This window comes from Lygodium microphyllum, chromosome 21 (assembly GCF_053477565.2).
Source record: "Lygodium microphyllum isolate KBCC chromosome 21, Lygodium_microphyllum_v1.1.10, whole genome shotgun sequence".
Lineage (NCBI taxonomy): Eukaryota > Viridiplantae > Streptophyta > Polypodiopsida > Schizaeales > Lygodiaceae > Lygodium > Lygodium microphyllum.
The window spans coordinates 115,379,150-115,406,893 of record NC_141155.1 but is presented as its reverse complement, the minus strand read 5'-3'; the positions used below and the strand labels follow the sequence as shown (position 1 = coordinate 115,406,893).

The window sequence follows — 27,744 nt, the reverse complement described above, 5'->3', positions numbered from 1 at the left end:
GATTTCCGCAATGCTGGGCTCGATGATGACCAATGTTCGACTGTGATGTATCAGGGAGCTTCGCCACGAGTAGAGGGATGTTTCTCCAGAAGGAATTGTGGGCTAAGATGGCCTGTAGAGTAAGATATAGAAGCTCCAAGCAAGGTAGGTCCTGTCTGGCTATGGCAGACACAGAGCAGAGATTGACAGTTTAAGCAATGCTGAGCTATGGAGTGGCCAATGTCAAGATCTTAAGTGATAGAAAGAAGCCTTGGGAGTCAAGTAACAAATGGCTAGAAGAGAGTAGGTTCAGATATGACCTATGGAGAAAGATCCAGGAGCTTCAAGTTGACAGGGTGCTGCTGGCTATGGCTGCCATGGAAGCTTCAGTGAGGATAGAGGTAAGAAATGGAACCATGAGCTGGACTTGAGCTGACCTGAGGTTAAGAGAGACTGAGAGAGGCTAGACAAGCAATGCCATGCCCAACTGGGCTCTGATACCATGTGAGAAATGCGGGATCTAGAGCATGGCAGAAGCTATGGAGGTTGGAAGGTAGAGATAAACCTCATGATGACATAGACAAAGAAGACAACTGTTACACAAGTGAATTAGGTTTCAAGATTGAGACTTGAACTCATAAACACAATCTTGTGTAGGACTGACAATGACACAGAGACTTGACAGAAAGAGACAAGTACTATTGCATTATCATCATATTAAAGTGATAGTCAAGTACATCATTATATAGGATTGCTTGGTGGCACATTTCATCCACTGTGCATATGGGATTCTGTCTCTCTTCCTAGAATAAACTGCATCTTCCTAACCTAGCTGTTCCATACAAAGGGGCATACACAAGGTGTGATTGACAGATTCTCAACACTCCAAGGGTTGCAAATTAGACTAATAGTATCTCCTTTCTCTCTCTCTCTCTCCAACCTCTAAAGACGTTTTTCAGTCTTGCATGGGCATTTTTAACAAGTGACAGGTTTTCCAAATGGTTTTCCCAGCATTAGCCATAATTAAATATTAATTTTCGGTTTTTAAATACTAAAAATTAATCTAATAATTATTTCGGTGCCCTGAAAAATAATCCAACTAGTGAATAATGAAATTGGCTAGACATCTTTCATTCTCGAGTGTCTCTGCATCATCTTTGACCATCAGATTGACATTAGGATATCACCAAGTACTTATGCGACATAACTTATAGCAACTTTAGCGTTTGACATCCCATGATTTCCTCGGGTCTCGGGCCCGTAAATTTACTCTAACCCCAATTACACCTCACATGTGCAACATGTACTTAACCATGTGATTAAAAATTAATTGACATGTTAAGTGAGGTTTTGAAAATACATGTCCTCACGACAAAGGGTGTGGTGGTTCCATGTGGCAATATTGCACGGCATCTAGGTTACCCTTTGGGTGTTGAAGTGTGGCTTAAACAATTATGGCAATGGATGTCTCAAACGTTAAATGCTAAGTTTGTTTATTGGAAATCGACAATTATGTTGCCCATACTTACCTATTTTTTGCCACTTTTGCCTTAGACTAACTAAGACTACTTCGAATGACCTTATCAAGCATATCCACTTCATGCTATGAAATAAAGATTCAATGCATGCTAGTATTTTTTGGATTTATTGGAATCATGTTTGTATCCGATAAGGCTTGGGTTGTGGGGCTGTTTTGGATGTTGAGACTCACATGGTTGCCCTCCATTGTCCACTTTTTCAAGCAACGTGTGTTGGTCAACACCCTTGGATCTCTATATTTGTTTTTTCCTTGAATATGGAGGATTTTTGTATGGTAATACTAGCATTCAAGGTTTGTAGTGGCATATACTCAATATCGATTTCCAATTTTGAATAGCTTCTGTTGTTCTAGTGATCCATTTGGTGTGATCATGGAAGGTTGTTCTTCAGAATGTGAAGTGGTATCCAGCAAGGGATAGAATATTTGTTAATTCCTTCCAAGTGGAATTGTTGGCTATGTTGCTTGCTCTCTTGGAAAGGTAAATAAGAGGACTTGCCCAAGTTCAATTGGATGGCGCATCGAGATTCGGTCTCTATTGCAAATGCGGCTCTATTGGCTCATTATGTGCTGATATCTTTTCACATAGTCAAATGAAGTCTTTGGATCCCTCATGGATACCATACTCTATGGGGCACAATCTCAATGTAGTTGCAGGATCAACAGCCCTTCCCCATGCTTGATCTTGATCATACTTGGTAGGAATGGGATCTTGCAGGTCTGTTAGTCTAGAGGGTGCTTTAGTTAACTAGATGTATCACCTTATGATTAGAGATCGTGATTGGTTCGTGACCAAATCCAATGCTATTTGGGGAATACACAAAATCAAGCATGGTGGAAATTGACTATCATGGAAGGGTGGCTCAATAGGACCATTCAAATGCAAAGCTTTTATTTGGAGAATGTTGATAGGTGGCATGCCCCTTGTTTAGACCCTTTCTAAGTGCCTTATTTCAAATGGCAATTGTTTCTTTTGTACTAGGAGTGTGGAGTCTTCTCACTATAGATTTATTTCCTGCCCAGTAGCTGGTAAAATTTGGTCACTGTTATCTAACATCTGGAGAGTTGGGTTGATAGGCAAAATATCCCACTCGTGCATAGCCACACATGAAGATCTTATTTCATTTTTTAGATTTTGGAAATGCAAAGCTTTTATTTGGAGAATGTTGATAGGTGGCATGCCCCTTGTTTAGACCCTTTCTAAGTGCCGTATTTCAAATGGCAATTGTTTCTTTTGTACTAGGAGTGTGGAGTCTTCTCACTATAGATTTATTTCCTGCCCATTAGCTGGTAAAATTTGGTCACTGTTATCTAACATCTGGAGAGTTGGGTTGATAGGCAAAATATCCCACTCGTGCATAGCCACACATGAAGATCTTATTTCATTTTTTAGATTTTGGGGTTGTTGGCACAAGTGGGTCACCTAAATGCATTCATAATTTTTTTGGCCCCTAGGGTTGAAAGTCATATTGCTAACCGCAAGGGTCCTCTCCATTGGCAATTGGATCTTATTCAGCATGCTGATCTTCCTAGAGAAGATTTAGTTTCTTGGCATATGGCAGTTTCTTTTGCTACTCCCTTGTGACTCAAAATGAAGTTTATTGTGTGGAGGTTTTTTGGTATCCCAAAGCACGCTTGCTCTATTTCTTTCATAGGAAGCCAAATGAGGCTCCACCGAAACCTGCCCAAGAGATCTCAAAACCAGAGGAAGGAGCCACCAATGATGAGAATGGAAATTAACCAGTTCTACCCAAATTGGCATGCTTGCCTAAGAACATCCTAAAATTCATCCATGGCCTCCATGGAACAATGTGAACCAACTGACCATCCAAAAACAAAGCGATTTGGTTCAATATCTGTGCACGAGTATCCAAAGTATGAAAGAGGAGCTCAAAGAACCCAGTTGTTCCATTATAAATCTCCTCCACAATAGGAGCTTGCACATGCCCATGGCCATAATTCTGATGCACATTGTCATCAAGGGAGTCCTTCCCATGAAATAAAAGATGGCTGCCCTCTCATGGAAAGCAACAATCTAGTGTAACACTATTTCTGTCCCTAAGACAGCCACTACATGATCACCATCTGATAAACAGTTTGTTTTTCCTTCATTTGCATACGCATAGTCATACACGAAATCAGAGGATCAATCATCAGCTGTGGTGTTTATCCATCTTATCTCCTTCCACTAGCTCATGAAAATCCACAGGCAAAGTCTCATACATTAGAGTCCACCAATTCTTTTTCTCCTTGTCAAGTTTGCTGATCAAGAAAACCCGTATCTATACCACAAGATATCTGCATATCCATGCCCTACACAACCCAAAACAAACCACTCTCGAGAAGAACAGAAGCTGACCTGCAGCTGCATCCGCTTTATGAAAACTCGTAAGGCTCACACAGGACTACAGAAACTCTAACTACATCCATTGCATGAAACACAAAGTTCAATCTCTGCAGTAGACTTTCATGGTCTATTGCTAGAATGACCTGTACAGTGGGAATACTGGCTATCTCAATGCCATAAGAGCTATACAATGGAAACAAGCCAAGGGGAGTGGTAGGAACTATTTCGAGATTGTGCAAGTTGCTTTTGTTTGGGAACATTTGTTGGTTGCTTACACTGTAAAATATGTATACTAATGCTGTTACAGAATTGGATGGATGTGTATAGACAGACATCGATTGAAGTTTCTTCTTATTAGCAGGTTCCTTACCATTAGAGCAGGGATGATGGGGTGGTTTTTCCTAAATCTTTCAATTGCCGCAAAACAGTTCCATAGTGAGGGCTTGCTGACTATGCCCATGAAACTTTACCAGATATTTTCAATGGTTTGTGATATGGTTATTTAGTAGAATGTGTCAGTTGCTCTTATGTGCTTTATTTTCACTTATTATAATCTGTTTTATTTCACTTACTATGCACTTTTGCAAAATTGGCAGATATATGTGCTAGACTACTTTTGGTTTGAAGAATACATGACATCTACGTAAGTGATTTGCATGAGATTATGATAAGAGAATCTTAAATAACATACCGGTAACATGTTAGCACCATTTTCATACTTCATATTCGTCAATCTTATAAGGGTTGAGCAATTTTCTTTGCAATTCTGAATCATTATTTAAAACAAAGCAGCTCACACAGAAGATGGAATGTAGTGGTAATGGGAAACAGAGTTGTCAATAAACATCCACAAGAATGCATACTTTTATGTTTGTGATATGAGGAGGCAACATCCTTGGGCATTGACGTGAAGCATGTTGCATTCTTATATCCCCAATGTGTTTCCAAAAACACCAAGAACTTGGTGAAAGCATACATAAATGTCCACCGTTCTAATAGCAAAAGGTTTCCTTGAAACAGATAATCTCATAGCTTTCTTTCATGGCCTAATAAGTGGATGCAGCAATGAAGTTTATTGACAGGATATACTTGTACCTTTGATCTTGAGATAGCTCGCACTGACTACCTAGTTCAACTCCAGATGGGACATCATTGCAGAAAACTTTGGACTGATGCTTATTTTTGGAGATTTGGTTTGGATTCCGTTTACCTTTAGCATACAGGTCAGTTGGAATTATTTGTACAGCTTCTTCTTTTTTCGGTGCAATTCTTCCATCTTCCATCATAGTGTAAGATGCTGTGAACTTGTGTTATTATTGTCCTCTATCGGCCTCTTTTTCTCTTTCCTTGTGGTGCTTGTCCCCCCACACCATCCTTTCACCTGTACCTCGTGTTTGTTGCACATGTGCTTCTGCTTGTGTTGCCTTATTGTTTTCACAGTACCTCATCCTAATGGACTGCAGCAGCCAAACTGGCCCCTGTACTAATGAGTTTGATGGTACACCAAAGAGGCACTATGGAGCTGTATATTCCCTTTGTCTGCTTGAACAAAGATGAATGGCTTATCAGTCAGGGCCTGCCTACCAAGTTCCACAGGAAAATAAGGGAAACAATCTCATTCAGGCTACCAGCTGAGCTGAAAGTGACAACATCAGGTAGGTTACATTGGCAAAAAGTAAAGGTTTGAAGGGGCCATCCCAATTCAAAAAGCATAGAATCTGAATTGGTTCATGAATCCAGAGAGACCAGCTTACCTTCTTTTTCTTTGGAGTGAATGATCAGGTTACATGAGCATATGCCCAGTCATATCATTACCACCTCTTGCATACTTTCCTGAGCATAATCAAATCTCAAGCTGCCCGTTCAAGCTAATTTGCAGTATGTTCTTTAGACATATATCAAGTAGGCTGTATAAGGTGAGTGGAGGGCTTTCTGTGGCTACGCTTGATAAAATTATTTTACATAGCACTAAAATTGACTGATTGTCATTGTGCAAAACCAACAGGCATTGAAATCATAGGCAGCAGGTGCAAATCAATCCAACTTTTCAACCATTAGGCATAATTCTAGACTGCCATATTTCTTGAGAAAGAAATGCTGGAGGGTGTCAAAGGTGATGATATGCATATTCAGCTAAGAGCTTATCAGTAAGACCATCCCAACACATGCTTTTACCTGTTGGGAGACATGACTGATAATCCATCATTTAGGTTCAAGTCACCATACTCTCCAGGTGAAGAATATTTTCCTAGGCAACTTTTGGTAGAACTTTGTGATGAGGTTTAGGAGTTTGCCCATATATACCCTTAAGTTAGCTTCATCATACTTTGCATGTTTGTGGAAGGGGAACAGGAATGGTGGTGCTTATGGAACATGTTCCCAAGTTCAAATTGAAAGTTTTAAGAACAACAAAACGAAGATGCAGATAAGAGTTTTCACTTTTAAGGAGCATGGTCATACTCAATGAAAGTTTCAAAATGTGATGCCAACAGACAAGCAAATGAAACTTTCAGGATAACAGCTTGTACATGTTCAATTACAGGAATATCTAGCCATTATCACACTATTTTAATAGTTTGTAGATTATCTTGTGATTGTTTGTGCTAGTAACTGCCGTAAAGAGGCCTGTTTGTGTAGCTCAAATATAAATCTTAAGTGTTTAGGTAGAGTTTGCAAAGCTGTCTGTGCATTTCAGCACTCCTGAACTTTCATGTGGCTTGCTAATGCTCTCTTCTTGTGGCAGGGTTGGTGGTTGTTAGGGCATAATGTGGAATTGACAAGGCTACATGTAGCTCTTAACGTCATCATCTTTCTTTTGGGGTATTAGCTAAACTTTAAGCAGAATGACTGTATATATTTCTTTGTCAAACTTTTTGTAAAGCCTTGGTGTGTTTGTATATATGTGCAATGTTACTCATAAATTGATACAAGATGTGGATCATCTATGTAATGTTCATAAAAGTTATTGTGATTATTGTCTTGTTCTCTTGCTTGCCCAGTCTTCAACTCTTCGTGCTTCTCTTCCTCTCTCTTTCTTCCACTTATTCCCTTGGCTTCTTCACCCTTTTGCTGCTCCAAATGCTCTTATATTCTATATGGGCCCCCTTTCTCATATTTACCAGTTGTTCACACAACCACTGAACAACCATTGTATTATGATGCACTTAGTTACTGTCTATAGGGTCAAGGTTTGCCGTTGCATGTTCATGCATCTCAAAGTGGGCACTGTGTAATGCTTATTGTGAGTTTGAATTGGTGTAGCCTATTTTATTCATGGGTCAGACATGAAATGAATTCCATTGTCCTAGCTATGTGGCTAGCACCATCTCAGAGGGTCCCCATTGAAACGTGGAAGCTTCACATGGCAGAGTTCTCGCCAGTCAATACTCATTGGCCTCTATTGGCTCAAAAAGTAGGTCAACAGGGGGTAAGGCTTATGGGAAGGTCTAGCAGGAAATATTTGTTAGAAGCAGTTTTGTAGGTCAGAAACATGCAGCCCAAAAAGTGGCTTTTAAATATTTGAATAATTGATGAGCTGGTTTCCAGAATTTGATATCATATTAGATATGAGGCCAAAGAATCAAAAGTAATCTCCAAAAACTCATTTGAAAAGCTGGAAGGAAAAATGTGGGTCCTATTGAAGATCTGTACATGGAAGCAGTGAGTGTACTTTGTGCATTTTTAACTAATACAAGGGTGTCTATTTTCACAAGTGAAAACTGAAGAGTCCAAATGTGAGGATTTCATTGAAGAGACACTTGCAAGAATCATGGAGGCTGTTAGGATATGTGTCCTTGCAGTCAAAGTGTTGATTTATGTTTGCAATGTGACTAAGAGTTTAGCATTGTTTTCCCATTTGTGTGTTGGGAAAAGAAGGGAGTCGTAAAAAGTGAGCTTTATATGACTGTATGTACGATAAAAACAAAATGGAAAATAAGGAAAAGAACTTAGTGACACCTGAAATTACAGCCATACACAGCTGTATGGTATCGCTAGATGAAATGATCGAAACAATAGGGGAAACAAATGAAGCTACTGTTGACAGGAAATTTGGTTCTAAAAAAGCATTTCACATTCTGACACTTCTATATAAATGTCCCAGACTTCATGGATGTAGACCCTCGTTGTGTTAACAATGAGCCAGCAAGTTGCTGTGAGAGTTTATGATAGAAGTACTTGTTAAATGTCGATCATATATCTGACTGGCTGATTGTGAAGACAAAATCTTGTAACCTGTTCTATAATATGACAGGTTCATTGTATTCAGAGGAGCTAACGAACACAAGCATGTATTTAAAAAGGATCCGAATGCTTTGATTTGGGGTCAGCCACCCAAAACTATTGGCGGAAAGCTGCTGATATCAGGCTATTGGTAATGTCAATCTTCTTATTAGGAAATGTTTTTTGATTATCAACTGTCAAATTTACATTTTTATGTTACCATTATAGATTCCATGCAGTTTGTGCATTCAAAATTTGACCAGGAGCTCATCTCTTTATTGCAATTTATATACAAAGATTTCTATGAAAGAAGTACAAAGTCTGAATGTCACAACTTGTTATGTTTATAGTTAACCTCCATTACTGGTGTTAACCTCTATTTCCACAGATCTCAATTTAATCAAGGTATTGAAGACTTACCACTCTACAACAATGAGGAAAGAAAGATTCAAATATTTGATCAAGATCCAACAAGACTTAAACATATCTTTTTAAATCATGATAAGTGTCTTATGCAAAGAACCAACTCAAATGAAAGTTTGAATTAGATATCAATCCTCCATTCTGATCATCCCAACAACAAGCTGGTGAGCTGCGTCAAGTTTGAAGATGTGGGCATTCTCTCATCATCCAAATCCACCTTTTCCCCACTCCCTCAACATCCTTTTGATATCATCGTTGAAAAATTGGAAAGTTGATATCTTACAACCTAGAAAGGATAATGAAAAGGATGTGAGATACCCCCTCTTAAAATTTGGAAAGTTGGTATGTTTTCATGACAGACAATTGCAAATAGCCTTTTGGTCATTCCAAAAACCCTCATATGATACCAATCAAGGGCTAAGGGTCTTGAACCCACACCCAAAATCACATACTCTACAACTAAGGGTATATTACCCACATCCAAATTAAATCAAACCCAATACTAACCTCATCCCCATTCGGCAGTTCTAGTGCCACTCCATGGAGGTCGAGAGGAGATCTTCCCTACGGGGTAGCAGAGTTTCTCCACTCCCTAGTATCGATGTCATTTATGGCTATCCATTGGTGCATTTTGGATCTTTCTCTGAGTTAGTGCCTTATGGCCTATCTGATTGGTTTGGTCATTATCCACCATCAGGCTAGATTCTTAGGATTCCTAGGTTACCGTTAGGACCCTCAGGCTAGTTAGGCTACCATGTAGAATAGGGTTGTCTTTTCTTAGGCAGTCTAGCCAAATCTTAGGCTACCCTTGGCTAGGCCTCATATTAGTGCTTTTTATTTGTTTTTGGTTTCACAGTTGTTAACTTAATTTCCATATATTTCCCTCTGCAAATACACTCGCTTAGATCCATTTTTAGCTTTAGTAAAGTAGCAAAAGCATCTCAATATGAAACAGCTGGTATGCAGGCTCCAGTTTCACTTCTAGTATTTGCATGGTGAGTTTTGTATTTCAGTTAAGGGCTAACATTGCAGAAATCTAGAGTCCTAACTGAACTGAAGCACGGGTTTTCAGTCCTTGCCTTGGTAGATATTGCCACCCTATCCTTGATCAGCATGGAGAAAGAAATAATATCTTCTGATTGTGTCTCAGATTCCACTCATCATGTCAGCCATCTTTCTTCTCTTGCAGCTAAGGTGTTTTTATCATTTGACATTAGTTACCACTCCACTAGCTAATTCATTTTCATGTCAGGTCTTCCTTCCTCATCTATTTGGTTCATTTTCATGATCCATTACTATCTTAGTGATTCTTGACTATTGTCAATGAAACCATCTTCCAAGATCAAGCACGGGCACATTCCAGGTACCAAGATAGCTGATTCTTCTTCTAACTCTTCCAGTTGAGAGGTATTAGGTCTATCCTCCACATTAGGCTATGCTAGGCTGCATCATTTCAATAGGTTCTTGACACCACAAGACTGACATCAGCTCCTTCTATACCTTCAGTCACAGGATCCATGGTTTAAGAGGGGGTTGTTTTTTCCCACAGGGTACATGTTGGTTTCAGCATTGTCTTGTCTTCGACATCAGTAACCCTTACCTATTGTATCTTCCTTTGTAATGCATATATCAATGCATTTGATAATTCATTTTCTTCGTTACTTAATCAGCGCATTGTCCAAGTGGCACCTTGCTACACAAGCATGATCCTTATGCATTATTGCTTTGCATTAGCATTGTGTATATACCTCGGGCACCTTGATTGGGTTTAGAATTACGAAAGTAACCATCCTTATTACAGTGGAAAACCATGCATTGTGTAGCATGATTTCCTTTTACCTCGTGGTGCGGAACATGCATGAACACTCCACTCACCCAAGATCTTGAGTTGCTACCATATCACATTCACCCATTACTTGTATAGTTCTACAACACCCCTCTTGATTCGAGTTATGTCTCATTGGGTCTTACTTTTGTATGAATGGAAAAGCCAATAAAAAACAAATAAACTTTTTTGAAAACAAACAAAGTCCCATTCGCTTGGCAACTCAAAAGATATACATCACCTCTGCAATCCTATTAGTGTTCATGGGCAGTCCAAAGTGAAACCCTTGGCCCAAGAGACCAAAGGTGTGGGAGCTTTTGGGTCAGGGATGAGCTGTCTCTTCACTCTCCTTGGGCTCCCTTTTTCGACCTGAGAGGAGGTGATTGAGCAAATATAACTTGCCTCTATTTTTTTGGTATTTTTGGGCTTGCTAAAACAGCCCCAAAAAGGCATTTTTAGTCATTTGGTACAGCACTCTAGACAAAGAGATTCATCTGGCTCCACCATTTTCTATAAAAGGAACTCGGTGTGTACACCACTTTTAGTCCTTTTTATCCAAAGTTATTGCCATAATCATCATCATCCAAAGCTGCTACCCTTGCTGCCAGACATCTACATCAATATCTTGGATACTGTTTGTCTATTTGTGGAAACTCTCCTTGCTGCCACGTGGCATCCATCAGTTGTGTGTGACTGTTACCAGCCTTCTCTACCTGATTGCTGATGTTCATGGTTCTCCTACCCTGCTGCAGTTGCCAAGACATCTCCTACAACTTCATCTACCTCTTGCAACCTATCTCTCAGCCCTGACAATCTGATTATGATCTGTGTTTTTGACTAGAGCTGCTGCTTTTTCATCACTTTTATCAGCCTTATCTATGTTTTGCTGCTACAGCAGCTTGTGATAGTTTTTTGCACCATCTTCAGATTTTCAGTTATAGACATCTCCAACTAGCCCTTGAAGTTGCATGACATCAGCATCAGCTGTAGTCGGTGTTTTGTTGCACTCAGGCTCTATACATGGAGGATGGCATCTTAGAGTGCACTCCCTCAGCCTACTTCCAAGAGAGTTGGTGGTTACTAGGATGTCTTTGCTCCTTGAGCATCTCATTTGTATCATCTTCTTCACTCATTCATATTCAGCATTCATTCATTCATCAGATTTTCATATTTGAAAGGTAGAGCTTGAGTGGAAGCACACAAGCAGAAGCAAGAGCAAAGCAAGAGTTATGGCAGATGAAGCAAGAGAATGAGAGAGAGAGACACCGTATGTGGGAGCTCCAACAGTTACAATGTGTGACTAGGCTTCCCTTATTCAATTGTCACTAAAAGAATAAATAATAAAGTGACAGTGATGGGTACCCACCACCTACAGTGATGGGTACCCACCACCTACAGTGTACAAGTACAATGTACAATGGGTAAATGTAGGTGGTTAGGCACATGTGCCTTTATCCCCAACAATCTTCCACTTAAAGGTGATTGTTGCCTTAGTGAGGAGTTGAAGAAAAAAAGAAAAGTACAATAGGGACGAGAAAAGACGCCATCTTATTCTATGCCCATCAACCTTCTAAGGAAGGCAAAACGTTATGTTGAGAGACTGTTAGTGGGCAGATTTGTAGGATTCTCATTAGTCGAGATCTTGACAAGCTCAATAAACTTGTCCTTTACCACCGCTTCAATGAAGTGATAGTGCACCTCAATGTGCTTAGTTTTTGTATGGAAAATCGAATTACGAGCCAACTGAATGGCACTCATAGAATCCGAATCCGCTATAGGAGTCAATCATAGTCATACCAAGATCTGCAACTAGATGATCTAACCATAGTGTCTCATTGCAAGCCTCAGTAGCTACAATGTACTCATCCTCAGAAGTAGATAAGGCCGTGCATTTTTACGCCCTAGATATCCAAGAGATAGCATCTCCAATATACGTAAAGACATATCCAGAGATGGACTTGTTACTATTTGCATGTCTTGCACAATTCGAGTCAGTGTAATCCATGACTCCTTTATTCTAGCTTTCATAGCAAATGCACATATCTACTGTGCTTTTCAGGTATCTCATGATACCCTTTACAACATCCCAATGTTGCTTTCCAAGTGTAGCCATATAGCATGCCACAACTCCCACTACAAATCCTCTATCAAGACGAGTGACTATCATGGCACGCATCAACTGCCCACAACAAATGCATACAGAACCTTGGCCATCTCAACTCTCATCATCTGACTGCGAACAATCAGCTTGACTAATCTTCACATGAAAAGATATAGAACAACTAATAGGCTTACCATCTTGTATATAGAATCGCGCAAGTACTCTGTGTATATACTCCTCGAACAACTAGAGAAGTCCCTTGAAGTGATTGCGCATAATGTATATACCAAGTATGTGTGAGTTTGTCCCATGTCCTTCATCTCAAAGCTCTTCTTGAGCCAAGTCTTTAAAACATCTAGCTTAGCATGAGCACTCCCAACTATAAGTATATCATTAACATAAAGCACCAAGATAATAAGGCTAACATCACAAGCTTTCTTCGTGTATAAACATGAGGCTATATCACTGTGGGAATACCCGTACGAATGCATAAAAGTATCAAACTTATGGTACCACTTGCTAGGTGCTTACTTAAGTCCCTAAAGACTCTTCTTCAATTTGCACAATAGGTGCTCTGTGTCTTTCTCTGCAATACCCTTAGGCTACTATATATAAATCTCATCATACAAGTTCCCATATAGGATAGCAATCTTAACATCCATCTGACAAAGATCCAAATCTAATTAAACAACTAAAGCCAAGTCCCAGCATAGAATAGTCATCTTGACTACAACAAAAAAAACTTCATCGAAGTTAACACCATGCTCTTGCTTAAAACCCTTTGCAACCAATCTAGTCTTATATGCTAGCTTTTGGTAAGTAGGGGTACTCTTTAACTTGTGCATCCACTTGAATGGCAATGCACATTTTCCATCAAGCAAGGAAACTAAGTTCCATCTCGAAAGACCTGATGTACCACAACTACTTACTCAGGCTACTTATGCATCTTCTTGTCATGGAAAATCACATCATGGCTACGGATAACCTTTTGAGCTTGTAGATTCCAAAGGCGATAACCCATCTCACCTGCAACACCATATCCAAGAAAGATACATTTGATAGACTTTGGATCTAGCTTGTTGCACTTGTCCTTGGGAACATGGCAGAAAGTCTCACATCCAAAGATCCTCAAATGAGCATATGACAAAGATTTTCTAGACCATATCTCCTTTGCAACCTAATAACCAAGAGCGATGTAATACCATTCTGGGGTAGAGTATATGTGGCAATCAACTCATGCTTAATATTCCATTCATCACAAAACTACTCTAAATACCTTAGAGACATATTCATCCCCATTGCTAAACCTAAGGTATTTTAGCCTATACCCAACAAAAGCAACAAAGCGTTGAAATATAGTCAAAATATCCGATTTCTACTTGACAGGATAAGCTCGAATCTTACAAAAATGATCATCAATAAATGTCACAAAGTATTTTATGCCACCCAATGAGTAATAGTGCATGGGACTACATACATTGAAATGCACAAGAACCAGAGTGGAACCAGCCTTTCTCTTCAGATGGGGCGGTAAAACCTAATCAAGCACTTAATTACAGCAGCATAACCTAGAATGCACACATTATATTAACAATCTTGCACAATAGACATCTGGTTGGCCCCAAAGCTGATGCCCCTTTCGGTATTTCTTTAACATTGATTGCTAATGGATAGTATACAAGTTGAGATTCCACAATCTCCTTTGTCAATCCAAAAGCCCCTTGGTGTTACTTACAATCAACAAGCAATTTGGGCCAATTGCCCCTAGATTTTTAACCAAAACTTACATAAATGGAAACACCAATTGGCCAAATGTTACCCCAATTTACAATGGATGGGTTGCCATCTGAAATCCTTGTCAATTCCATGAATTTTAGGTGTTGATTTTGTTTTATGATGCCTTCTCCTATTGGCATGAGTTCCAAGATGGCTATCAAATCCTAATTTCTAAAGAAATTTAGGGTTTACAGTAAAAATCCTCTTGTTGTTCATCAAATCTTACTGAGATCTACTAAGAAGGTTGAGAAATGCTTAGATCTTTTGAGAAATTACTAGAGAATGCGAGAGAAAGCCAAGATGAGAGAGGAATTTGATTTTTCTTTGCAAGAAACCCGTAAAATCTGTTTGTTGCTTACTCCAAAATGCATTTAGTGAAGTCACCTATTGTCAGACACCTCCAAAATGTTGTCATCTAATCAACAACTCCTTCTCTCTCTCTCTCTCTCTCAGGCTCTAAACTCATTGAATGGCTGAGATCAAGCCGCGAAAAACGTTTTCTCAGTTTGTATGGGCATTGTTGCCAGGTGGTAGCTGTTGGTCCATTAGAGAACAACAATTTTTTGCAGAAGACAGCCATCTAGGGGCCTTAGCAAGCAAGGGACAACACAGAGATCAGGTGACAGCATTTTGGAGTTGCCTGGTAGTGGATGATTGCATTAAATGCAGGCGGAAAGCAGGTTTTAGGGTTTTCTCACCAAGAAAATTGGATTTCTCTCGCCTTATCCAATAATTTTTCAAAAGATCTTAGCGAAAATTGATGGACAGCTGGAGGATTTCTGTTGCAAACCCTAACTATGTAGAATTTAGGGATTGACAACCACCTTGGTGTGAGATGGAGAGAGGATCGAAGCTAAGCTCAGACTACAATAGACAATGTGGAGAGTGAAGCACGACACCCAATGCAATAAACTGAAAGAGATGTTATCTAAAAGTACAAAGTACAACCCTTAAACCTTAGGGTTGTAAAGGGTGTTCACACTCGAATACGATAAGTGCTCTTAAGTGTGTGACATAAGCACATACGAAATAAGGCAATAAGTTTGGGGAAAAAAACCTCTCATACCGAGAGTAAAAAGTGCCCTAGTATCCTACTAATCACCGACACTCCTATGTGAGCATAGGCGTAAGTGAGGTGTAAGTGAAAACCCAACAAGTCCCCCTGGAGTGAAGAGTAAGCAAGAGTACAAGGATCATCCGCCACCAAAGAAGATCAAATTTAAAGCATTGCGAAATGCTTCAAATTTGTCACGAGGAAGAGCTTTGGTAAAGATGTCTGTCACATTATTGGCGGTAGGACAATAGATAAGGCTGATATCACCTACATGTAACCTCTCTTTGACAAAGTGATAATGTATCTCAATGTGTTTCGGGTGTGCATGAAACACCGGGTTCCATGCTATTGCAATGGCACTCTTGAGCGTCAGCGAACAAAGGAGTAGGCTCCGTAACAGATACATCCAAATCAGCTAGCAAGCGTCTAATCCATTCGCATTCAACTATGGTAGTGAAAGCTGCCTTGTATTCAGCTTCACTTGACGATATGGCAATAGTGGATTGTTTCTTACTAAGCCAAGATACACAAGATGAGCCAAGAAAGAAACAATTGCCACTAGTGGAGTGACATAAATCATAATCACCAGCCCAATGAGAATCACTGTAAGCACTTAACTACAGTGGTCCCCCCTTGTCATAAAGCAATCCAAGAGATCTAGTACCTTGCAAGTAACGAAAAACATGCTTAACAGCTTGCCAATGTGACGTGTGGCTGATGCATATATCTACTTAGGGCTGAAACTGCAAATTGTATGTCTGGCCTAGTGTTGCATAGGTAAATAAGACATCCAACTACTAGAGCATATGTGTGTATATCAAACAAATCACTGTCATCATGTAATGACAGCTTTAGTCCAGGTTCCATTGGTATACAAATTGGCTTGCAATCCTATAAGCCAAACTTCTCAAGAAGTTTACCAATGTATCTTGACTATGATAAACCGATACCTCTAGCATCTTTTATGAACTGAATGCCCAAGTAATAATGCAAAGACCCCAAGTCTGACATATCAAAAGTTTGCTGCAAGTTTTGTTTGAATGCTGAAATCTAATTAGCATGTGTCCCTGTAAGCAAGAGATCATCAACATATAGACAGATGATCAGCATGGATATCCCCTCTTTACATACGTAAAGGATAGACTCAAATGAGTTGTTTATGAACCCTTGGCTAAGCAAAACATCTATATTTGCATACCAAGCTCTAGGACCTTGTTTCAAACCATATAAAGCCTTTTTCAGCTTGCAAACCAGGTGTTCGGATCTCTCAACTGTAAAACCAATGGGCTGCTGTACACATGCTTCCTCATGAAGTTCCCCATGTAAAAATGCAGTTTTAATATCCAGCTGATGCACAGTCCATCCATAATGGGTAGCCAAAGCAACCATAGACCTAATGGTCGCCATTTGGGAGGTAGCAGCAAATGTCTCCTCATAGCCAATGCCTTTCTTCTGTGCATAGCCTTTAGCTACAAGCCTTGCCTCATATTTGTCAATGGATCCATCTGCATTTTGTTTCAGCTTGTAGACCCATTTTGTTGCAATGGCTTTCTTCCCAAAGGGCAAAGACACTAAATCCCATGTTTGATTCTTAGTAATAGAATCCAATTTAGCTTGCATTGTTGCTATCCAATGCACACTTTGTTGTGCATTCTCAAAACATTCAGGCTTCTCATCATCAAGTGTGCTTGTTGCCATAACAAACTCCATAGTATGTGCAATATCATGCATACGAGTTTGCCTTCTAGTTCGACCAGCCATAGGTGCATTCAGATGACTATCTTCATAGTTTGTACTTACCATCTAGGCATTTGTCTTGCCTCCTAACTGTGCATAAGTCTTGCTGAATTTCAGTTTCAGCACTTTGCTGGATATTTAGATCAGCCAATGTTTGATTTTTTGCATTTTCCAATGGAGCAGTTCGCTGAACATTGAGTTCACTTGCTAAAGCTCCAGCTGAATCACCAAATGTAATGGGCAGCAGCCCTTCCAATACATCACGGGCAGCCTAATATGTGTCTAAACCAGCAAGGGACAATTTTGATTTTTCATCAGCTAGTACATCCCTATTGACAAACACCTTTTTAGAGACATGATCATAGAGTGTGTAGCCTTTGCTCTCACTACTATATCCCACAAAAATGCATTTGACAACCTTGTTATCCAACTTTTTTCTGAGTACCTGGGGAATGTGCCCAAAGGTACGAAAGTCTCCAACAGAAGGTTTTTAGCTGTTCCAAGCCTCAAAAGGTGTAATTTTCTTTAATGCTTTGGTGGGGCATCTGTTCAAAACATGGCAAACACACATAACAACTTCCATCCAAAAACTGTGTGGCAATTTCTTTGCTTTCAACATACATCTGACCATCTCCATGAGTGATCGATTCTTCCTCTCTGCAACCCCATTCTACTGTGGAGTATAGGCAGTAGTGAATTGATGAACAACGCCTTTCTGCTTCAAAAAGGATTTCAGCATAGAGGACATATATTCCCTTGCCCTTTCCGAACGGTGAGTCTTAATTTTACAACCAGTCAACAAGTGCAATAAAAGCCAAGAATGCATCATGCACTTTTGACTTTTTCACCAGAGAGTAGACCCAACAGAATCGAATAAAATCATCAATAAATGTCACAAAATAGTTAACATCCTCTCGATGACAGTCTGTATAGACCTAGACACATCTAAAACCACTAACTATAATCCGGATGTGGCTCTAAAAGCAACATCACGAAAAAACGAAAACCAATGCATTTTCTCCAAATTACATCCCTCGCACAAGTGCTCAGGAGGTCTCTCCAGAAGAGGTAATCCATCTAGCATCTATGTACGCTATAAAAGCATCAAGCTACGGAAGTTCACATGCCCCATTTGAGCATGCCATAACTCTGCTTGTATCATAGCAGGAGTAAGAGTGGATGCAGTATACTGACTGATCAACTAAAAGAGCATCCAACTCATATAACCCATGACATAAAGAGTCAAGACCAAAGTCATGTGTTCTTTGTCTCTCACCATGCATCTTTCATCATCAAATGTGACCTGCAATCCACAACATGCCAAAGAAGAAATAGAGAGCAGATTCTTCTTAATACCGGGCATAAACAAAGCATTATGTAGGTGGAGAATAGAGCCATCAATGGCTTGAGCACAATCGCCCCAATACCTCTAACAAGGTATGATACATTGTTGGCATACTGTACAGACTTGCAAACTGGAGCTACACCAACAAAAGCAAATAAATCTTTGTGAGATGTGATGTGTCTAAAAGCACCACTGTCAAAAAACCAAGTGCCTGCATCCTCAATAGAGCTAAATGCTCAATCAGCCCAAGAAGTGTCATAACTGCATGTGTAAAAGCAGTAGTCCATGTCTGCAACAAAGAACGCGGACTCAGTAGCAGTGGAAGGAGCATTAGAAACAGACATTCCTGTCTCCTTTTTCTCCTTGGTGATGCGCTTTCTACACTCAGTGATGTAGTGGTTTGGCTTCTTGCAATAATGGCATTCACCCTTTTTAGCTTGTGTGTCTCCTTGTTTTTTACTTCCCTATGAGGTGCTTAAAGTCTCGGAGCTTTACAAGGCATTTTTTACTTGGCTACCTTTGCCTTTTGTCTAGCCATAAAAGCCTGCTTAGAGGCTATGACATCAACACCACTATTTCTTCTTGTTTGCTCCTTTTCTAAAAGCAAACTGACTAACTGAAGAAAAGTGATCGGCTATGTGGCAATCCTCATGGTGAGGTTCAAGGCGGTATGAAAAGCCAAGTACGAAGGAGGTAATGAGTTCAATGTAGTAGATATCATCTGTGCATCTAAATAGTACTCATCAACATTCATAAGTTGCTAATGCAAGTCCTGAATTTTGTTCAAGTGATCTTGCATAGAATCACCGTCATCCATCTTCAATGTCTCTGGCTCTTTCTTTAAGAAAGAGATGCAAGTCTCATTCTTACCAACAAACATCTGCTCCAAAGTTAGCCAAGCTTCTCGTGAAGAAGTTGCTGAACAAATGTGGGGTATGATGGACACCGTTGCATTGCCAATGCAATCAGCGACAAAGCCTGTGCATCCCGTGTATCCCATGCTTTTTGAGCTGTTGATCTTTGGGGAAGTGGCTGAAGTGGAGCAGGCTTAGGTGCCCGTTGTCCACGTCCTCCTAGAGGAGTAGCAAGAGCCGCAACTCCAGACCTAACTTCTTCTCCACTGACATAATCCCAAAGATTTTTCGCCACAAGCACATTCTTCATCATGAAGGACCAAAGTGAGTAGTTGTTACCATCCAATTTGTCCTCCTTTGATACATAGGTAAAGACATCTCCTCCTTGATTTACCAAGATAATGAATTGCCAAAAGAAGCAAAAGAGCAATGTCCAAGCTGGACCAAACTGGAAATCTCCAAATTTTCAAAAACTACAGCAAATAACTTTGCTGCAATTAGTACACTCAGGTACACTCTGTCAAAACTGTCTGTATAGCACGTAGTCCAAGGTGCATTCAATGTTTAGTAACAATGTATGAGCAAAATCCCCAATATTTCTTGCTCCAAAATTGTCCAAAACAATCTATTACTGACTGAGATTGCAATACATGTGCCAGTGTCATTTTCCTAGAAATTTGTATCAATTGTGTCCCAAACACGTACTCACAATTCTATGTCTGCTTGGGCAGAAGCCACCTTTTGCAGAGATAAATTCTGAAATAAAAAAGTAAATTTTTCTAAAAGAAAAAATATACCTTGTCGAGTTGAACTGATGGTGGGTTGGCGAATTGGGAAAAATGGCCAACAGGCTTTGCGCTAGACACAGGAGCTCAGATAGGCAGCCATTGAAGACAAGGTGGCGTAGGTACAGGTGTAGACGAGGACAAGTGTCGGTGGTGGGCATAGGTACAAGTGCAGGTGGGGGCAGGTGCAAGTGGCGGGCACCTGAGTTTCAGGCAGGTAGACGGAGACTGGCTGCACTCCCAAGCGGACGTAGCACAGGAGGCGAGGGTGGTACAAGCAGGCTTCAGCAGAGTCAGGTTTGACAAGCGCTGACCAAGGGCGGCACAACCAACACAAGTAGGGGTGCAAATGCAAAGGTGACTTGGCGGACGGGTTCCCTTGCTGACTGGCGTTGGTTGGGAGGCTACAGGACAAGCACCACAGGGTGGCACTTTGCAGATGCTAAGAGCAGAGCAGATGGAGCTGTAGACCTTTGGAGCTTACGGGCACTCCTGAATGCTGACGAACTGAGCCGAGCTTAGCTGAGCTGAGATCTGCTTTGATACCAAATGTGAGATGGAGAGAGGATCGAAGCTCAGCTCAGAGTGTAGTAGATAGTGTGGAGAGTGAAGCACAACACCCAATGCAATAGACTAAAAGAGTGTAATCTGAAAGTACAAAGTACAACCCTTAAACCTAGGGTTGTAAGGGTATCCACACCCGAACACGATAAGTGCCCATAAGTGTGACATAAGCACATAGAAAATAAGACAATAAGTCTGGTGGAAAAACCTCTCATACCAAGAGTAAAAAGTGCCCCATTGTCCTACTAATCACCAACACTCCTATGTGATCGTAGGTGTAAGTGAGGCATAAGTGAAAATCCAACACTTGGGACCCGTACAGAGAGAAGACAAGGATTTTAGATGCTAGTCCATCCAATGTAAATTGGAGCAACATTTGGCCAATTCGTGGTTCCATTTGTGTAAGTCCTGGGTGAAAATCAAGGGGCAATTGACCCAAATTGCATGCTGATTATATATACAACAAGGGACTTTTGAATCAGCAAAGGAGATAGTGAAAGTTAAAGAAATACCGAAAGGGGCGCTATTTTTAGGCCAACCAAGTTTCTATTTTCCAAGAATGTTAAGGTAATGTGTGCATTTCAATTTATGCTCAGCTATTAATTGCTATAATTAAGTGCTTAATCAGGTTTTACCACCCTATATAAAGAGGAGACTAGTTTCATGGTTCCATTGTGGAGATTAATTTCAGTCCTTCTAATCTTGCCTAAAATTAAACGTATCAATCCATAATGAAATTGGCTAGGCCATTGTGGTCCCCAACCTCTATTAACTCTTAAACTAGCATTAATAAATGCTAGTGCCTAGTGTCACCACTGACACTTATTGGCCAAACAACTTTGTTCTAGGGTCAAAACTAACCCCCAAAGTCTAGTTGGCATAGCTTATCATAACTTTTGCCCTCTGACATCCATTGCATCCTTGGGGTCCTTGGCATTTTACTATGAAATAACTGCCATGTACATCACATGTATTAAACAACCTTACACATTTGATTAATAACTTAATCAAATGTTAGCGGTAAGATTAAATCATCTTAAAATTTCACATGCCCATGACAAAGAGGCTCACCCATGCGCGTAGAGCTAGACTTTTTATAAGTGTTATGTGTCTACCTGCCACAAAGACAATGATCATATGAATCGAATTATAAATAATCAAGAGGTGAAAGATACTACAAATGAGTAAGTATTTTCATTCCTTTCAAAGATATATGTCCAAGGCGACGATGGCAAAAAGATATATGTAGTAAATTGGTAATTGTATATCCGATATCATCAAACTATTCAGTAGAGAGTAGGATTTTGGTCAAAGTGAGCAGATTACGTACATTATGCAAAACAAGAGAGCTGCTTGAAACAAACTATAGTCTAGCATTCCCAATGTAGTATCATTTCCAAGTCTTATAGAACTTGCAATGCTATGATAGGTATGAAATCAATCCCAATGTGAGATAACATGGAAAGAAAGCTCCGAATTAAGCAACCAACACTAGGAGTAGGTAGATGAAGCATCGATCAACTGAGTAACATCAAGAGACGAAGCACCTAAGATATAGTCACCATCAGACTCAGTCTGCACTACATTTCTCTCTTCAATCTTGACACTGAACTTATTAGGAACAATGTTACAATCATCAAACTTTGCACTATTTTGTGCTTTTCACTTGTCTTTCTCATTGGGCCTATCATTGCACATTTCAATAGTGACATGTCAAAGAGAACTTACACCCGCAGGACTTACTACGAGATTGCCTAAGAGAATAAGATTTGCCCCTATTGGGCTATGAGTCTCTACCAAAATTATTATTGCCATTACCACCATTTCTGTCTCTAACAATCGATGCATGAGAAGTGTGGCGTCAATGTTCTTCTTGTTTACCTCTTCTATCAATAGAGAACTCTCTACATCATTACATTTAAAACTACCCTTAGGGAGATGAGCACTTGTAGCATTACGAAAGGTGTCCCATGACTCAATTTCATATGTAACTAGGAACAAAAGCAAGGCCAAGGCTGGTTCTACCTCAATTTAACTTCTTCTACTAATAGCTCAAGAGTTACCTCATCCAAGAAATCAGCCAATACTGCAAATGTGTTCAGACATTGACTTGTCAATTTAGAGGTAGAGGAATCATTCCCCTTCTTTGGGACAAACCGTGGATAGCAATGATTCCATGGAGGCTTTCAACCATGAGATCCTCCTCAACTACTAGTAGAATTCTCGCCTTTGGAGTTACCTTTTTTTTTGGCACTCAACCATAAAATGCCCGAGTTGTCCACAAGAGAAACAATGGCTACTTAAGGTATCCCTTTTCAAATAAAAATGCAAAGATGGCATTCCAAGAGGCTTAGCCTTAACCAATTAGGCCTCTTGCGAGTAGTATCCCATAGCATACACATGCGATTGCAATCCTTGGCCCTCAAGTTGAAAGGCACTAAAATGCAGCAATAACTCCCATAGCTTCCTTTAATAAAGGCCAATACATAGTAGGGCAAGCCTCCACTTCTACCCAAACCAAGCATTCCTACTGGAGCAGGCGTTGAAAGTTAACCATAAGTTTCCATGGTACCACATGAATAAGGTGTTGATCGAAGAATAAAGGCACCTTTGCTAGGAGGTTGTCATGGAGCATTGTTGATTCAAGCGTTACTCCATAAAAGCCCCATAATCCCACAAAAGTTTCCTCCACACACTCACCCAATAGCATTGAATTCAGCCATTGGTGGATCCATGAAAGCACTAGGATCCTTCCCATAAAAAAGAGGACGACCCCTCTTTCATAAAATACTGAGAAAGAATGCAACACCGTCTTACATCAATGGTTCTATTACAGCAACATTCTATGCCATTCACAACCAATATCTTCTAAAGCATATGTTATGAGGCAGCAAATGCATTGATGTGGCTAATGAATACTCTATTTGAGTGAGATGCTTCATGTTCAATTAAACACCATTCAACATAGTTTACAACAATTTCACCACGACACTCTTAAGATGTGTTCAAAGGGACACTTAAGTTTGTGATGAAACAGATCTAAAAACAAGAAATTGTGCATTGAAAAGTTAAGTTTTACAAAAGATCTACCATTTGTAAAGATTAGTCGGCTGTTTTTTTATTTGTCGTGGCAGTTGTCATTAACACTTACTTCTTAATGCTATAAAGAAACGGTCAGCACTTGATTCTGGCTCGTCCCTACTGTGCGCAATTGGTTTCCTAACGTGATGATCCATTATCATGCCTTTGTCAAAACAACAGGGGGATAGCAAGGCACTGCAATTATCTCGGGGACATCATCTTAGCGTTCTCTTTCAGCCTGCCCTGTGGCACCAGGTAGTATACCCTTTCTTACATCACGATCATTATTCTTACACTGCCACGGTTTTTATAACTTGGTACATCTGCTATCTTGTGTCAGCTCCATCATACCATACTTCTATCCAGTCTATCTTTTCTTGTTACTCATCTGGAGAGAGAGGAGGGATGAAGCAAGGTGCAAAGAAAAGTATAAAGACTTATGGGAAGAGTATTGCAGAGTCGTTCGTTGGAGAATATTTCCATACCTCTACTAATTCACCAGAGCTGTTAGTTGGAGAATGCTACTTTTTAACATTTCACAACAGGGTTTCTAATTCACCTCTACTAGCATTTCATAGTAGGGTTTTGAAATGCCTCTTTAGTCCAATTCCCTTCTGTAGATTTGTGGATTTTACTTAGCTTTGGAATATGCCATTCTTTTTTTTGTTTTGATAGCTTTTCATTTAGTCTTTAAACAAATTCTAGTGAGCTCCAAGCTTTCCAAAGTATAGAGAGGGATGGTAACTTCTAAAGGCAACCACCGGTGATCGGTGTCTACAATAAAGTGTTTTTTGGCTTTTCTACAAATGTTTTACATGAGGGCTTTGCAATGTGCCCAAGAAGGATTGCACGCCAATGCCATGGTAATTGTGATATCAACAACCACAGTCACTAGATTGGTCATGGTAATTGTGCATGGTTGAAGTCTAATATTCAAGTCTTGACGGACTCTTTAGTTATTTATGGGCATGTGTACTTATTTGTTGAATATTTTGACCTTTACAAAAGAAATTGGTACGTAGGATCAAGGGGCCAATAGAGTGACATCTAATAGTTATATCCCATTACACCTTTTTCCTTCAATTGAGTCCTATGGTATTTTTATTACAGGTTAATTATCTACATCATATGACCCACAAAGATTTAAAAATTAGGACACTTTGAATTTCTATCAAGTAGGCCTAGTTATAAACTAGGGTTTCACAAAAGAATGGCTGTGAGGGGCCAATATAGTGACATTCAAAGATGCATTGTTTTAATGTTTTACAAAGCCCAAATTACTTGGCTCATTTGTTTGATTCACATTATTCTTACATCTAATATATAAGATTTTGTGCAAGTTTCAAATGGCCAAAATTGATGCATCTTTTGTGCAAACTTATCACTAAATTGGGGTAGGTTGCATTTTGCTTTTGGGAGTATCTCCTTCTTGGCCCTTTTTCCTAGACAAGAAGTTAAGATCATGATTTAAGATCTAAGATCTTTCAAAATTATACATTGCAAGCCCATTTTCAAGATAATTAGAGAGGAGTCAATCATTTGACAAAAAATCCTCCTTTAGTATGGGAATAATTTATTTTTGGGTTAGGTTGTTAATTACTCTCCAAAAGAATTCACTATTTTCAACTTCCTTACCTTTGCCTTGAAGAGTCTACATTATGTGTACAAAAAGTATTGTTGCTACCAAAAGTAAAAGATCCAATAAGGATTATAAGAAAGCTAGCTAACTTTTCAATTTCATGAAAGGTTCTCTATTGTGAAAGGCAACATGTCCATTGAACAAGTGACCACCAAAATCACAAGGTGTTATGTGCCTTATCGTATAAGCAATTAGGACGAATGAGTGCATAGATGAAAGAAACCTTCAATAAACAACTATTTGAGATACTTCAACCCATTGTGAGTATTCATGAGAACATCCTGAGAATAAAGTACAAAACATTTAGCTTAAAATGTAGTAGATTTATTACAAGCAGATGTTGTAAAGCCCTAAATATCATAACATTATATCAAACCTTGATTTTCTTTTTAAGAACATTAATAAAAATCTTTGATTATTTCTTATATCAAACTAATTGGATATAAGTTTTGCAAGCACAAATGCCCCACCAACTATACGATCATGTTATTCATATAATAGGAAATTTAATATATAGACTAAAATGTGCATGTCAATTTTTTTAAACTTGTATATGCAAAACCATTTGCTTAATTCAATGCCTACATGAATTTACTAATTATGTCATCTAGTGATCAAATTGTGGTGGTCTAATCATGTTGTCTTGTGTGTATTAATTATATATATCTTAATGCTTTGGATTTTTGTGCTTTTTTTTTCTAAAGATGTTAAGTCCCTTGGTTATATAGCTCTCTCTCTCTCTCTCTCTCTCTCTTTGTGTTCATTGCATGCACGCATAGATGGTGTGCGGGTTTACAGAAGAAGCATAGATTGCATCCACGATAACTTGCATTAGCGCTACACAAGTCAAGAATAGGATGCATCACAAATTGAACAAAAAAATACGAATTGTATTTGTCATTTGTCCTTTCTCTAGCAACCTTGTTCATGCATGTTGTAGGAACATAGTAGCAAGTGTGCCATGAAGAATAGCAAGGGTGCAACAAGGGCCTAGGTCCATACAATAGGGAGGTCAATAAGGTTGCAATCGAGCATAGGTCTATACAAATACAACAAGGAGGTCAATCAGGTTGCAATCGGGAATAGCAATTAGGTAGGGTCACAAGTTCATAAGTCTATGCAAGTACAAGGATTTGACAAACCTCATCATTATTTTTCTTATTTTTCCTCTCTCTCTCTCTCTCTCTCTCTCTCTCTCTCTCTCTCTCTATGTAGAGGCTCGGTCTCTTACAATAGTTAGCATTTTACCAGTTCATGTATTATATTTTATTTAATAACTCAATTGCATCATAAATCTCCTCATTTGTTTTCATTTCATTTATCCAAGTTCCAACCATTCGTTTGATATCATAGTTCGTATATCCAAGCACTTTTGTTAGTCCATTTGTCTATAGAAGAGGGTGGAATACAACCTCCAAGTAATGTGCATTGGGTGCATCAAAGCCATGATGGCAAAAACATAGTTGCAACAATTTCATAACAACACTCTTAAGATGTATTTATAGGGTACTTAATTCTAGCTAATTTCTATTGTGCACAATTGGTTTCCTAACATCATGATTCATTGTCATGCCTTTATCAAAACAAAGGGATAGCAAGGCATAGCAATTATCTTGGGGACATCATATTGGCGTTCTCTTTCAACTTGCCCTATGGCACCAAATAGTGCACCCTTTCTTACAGCATGGTCATTATTCTGACACTGCCATAACTTTATAACTTAGTACATCAATTGTCTTATGTCAGCTCCATCATACCATACTTCTATTCACCCTATCTTTTCTTGTTACTTGTCGTCTAGAGAGAGAGAGAGAGAGAGAGAGAACAATGTACAAAGAAAAGTATAGACTTATGGAAAGAGTGTTGCAAAGGTGTTGGTTAGAGAATACCACTCAAAATTTCACAATAGGGTTTCTAATTTACCTCTACTAATTTACGAGAGTCATTTGTTGGACAATATTGAACATTTCACAATAGGGTTTTGAAATGCTTGTTTAGTTAAATATCCTTCTATAGGTTTGTGAATTTCACTCAACTTTGGAATATGGCATTCTTTTCTTTATTTTAATAGCTTTTCATTTAGCCTTTAAACAAGCTCTAGTGAGCTCCAAGCTTTCCAAAGTAGAGAGAGATGGTAACTTCTAAAGGTAGACAACATTGACTTGTAACTACCATCAAGTGCTTTTTTGCTTTACTACAAATGTTTTACATGTGGGCTTTGCGATGTGCCCAAAAAGGATTGCATGCCAACATCATGGTTATTGTGATATTAGCAACCACATTCACTAGATTGCTCATGGTAATTATGTGTGGTTGAAGTCTAATATTCAAGTCTAAGTCACTTTTGAGTTATTTATAGGCACTTACTACCCATTTGTTGAATATTTTGACCTTTATAAAAGAAATTAGTACATAGGATCAAGGGGCCAATAGAATGACATCTAACAATTATATCCCATTACACCTTTTCCCTCTA

The 27,744-nt window shown here is 39.3% G+C and overlaps 1 protein-coding gene across 1 annotated transcript in view; it reads left to right on the top strand.

Annotated features, from left to right (window-relative positions):
- FK (Ergosterol biosynthesis ERG4/ERG24 family) overlaps positions 1-24,596 on the top strand; it is a 139,992-nt gene extending 115,396 nt beyond the window's left edge. The window contains exons 7-13 of the mRNA XM_087661753.1: positions 4,225-4,348; positions 4,460-4,506; positions 5,005-5,086; positions 6,607-6,683; positions 8,116-8,235; positions 23,810-23,884; positions 23,970-24,596. Coding sequence (XP_087517879.1) covers positions 4,225-4,348; positions 4,460-4,506; positions 5,005-5,086; positions 6,607-6,683; positions 8,116-8,235; positions 23,810-23,884; positions 23,970-24,123 — 679 coding nt within the window. The 3' untranslated portion in view covers positions 24,124-24,596. The remainder of the gene's footprint in view (positions 1-4,224; positions 4,349-4,459; positions 4,507-5,004; positions 5,087-6,606; positions 6,684-8,115; positions 8,236-23,809; positions 23,885-23,969) is intronic.
- The last annotated feature ends 3,148 nt before the right edge of the window (positions 24,597-27,744 follow it).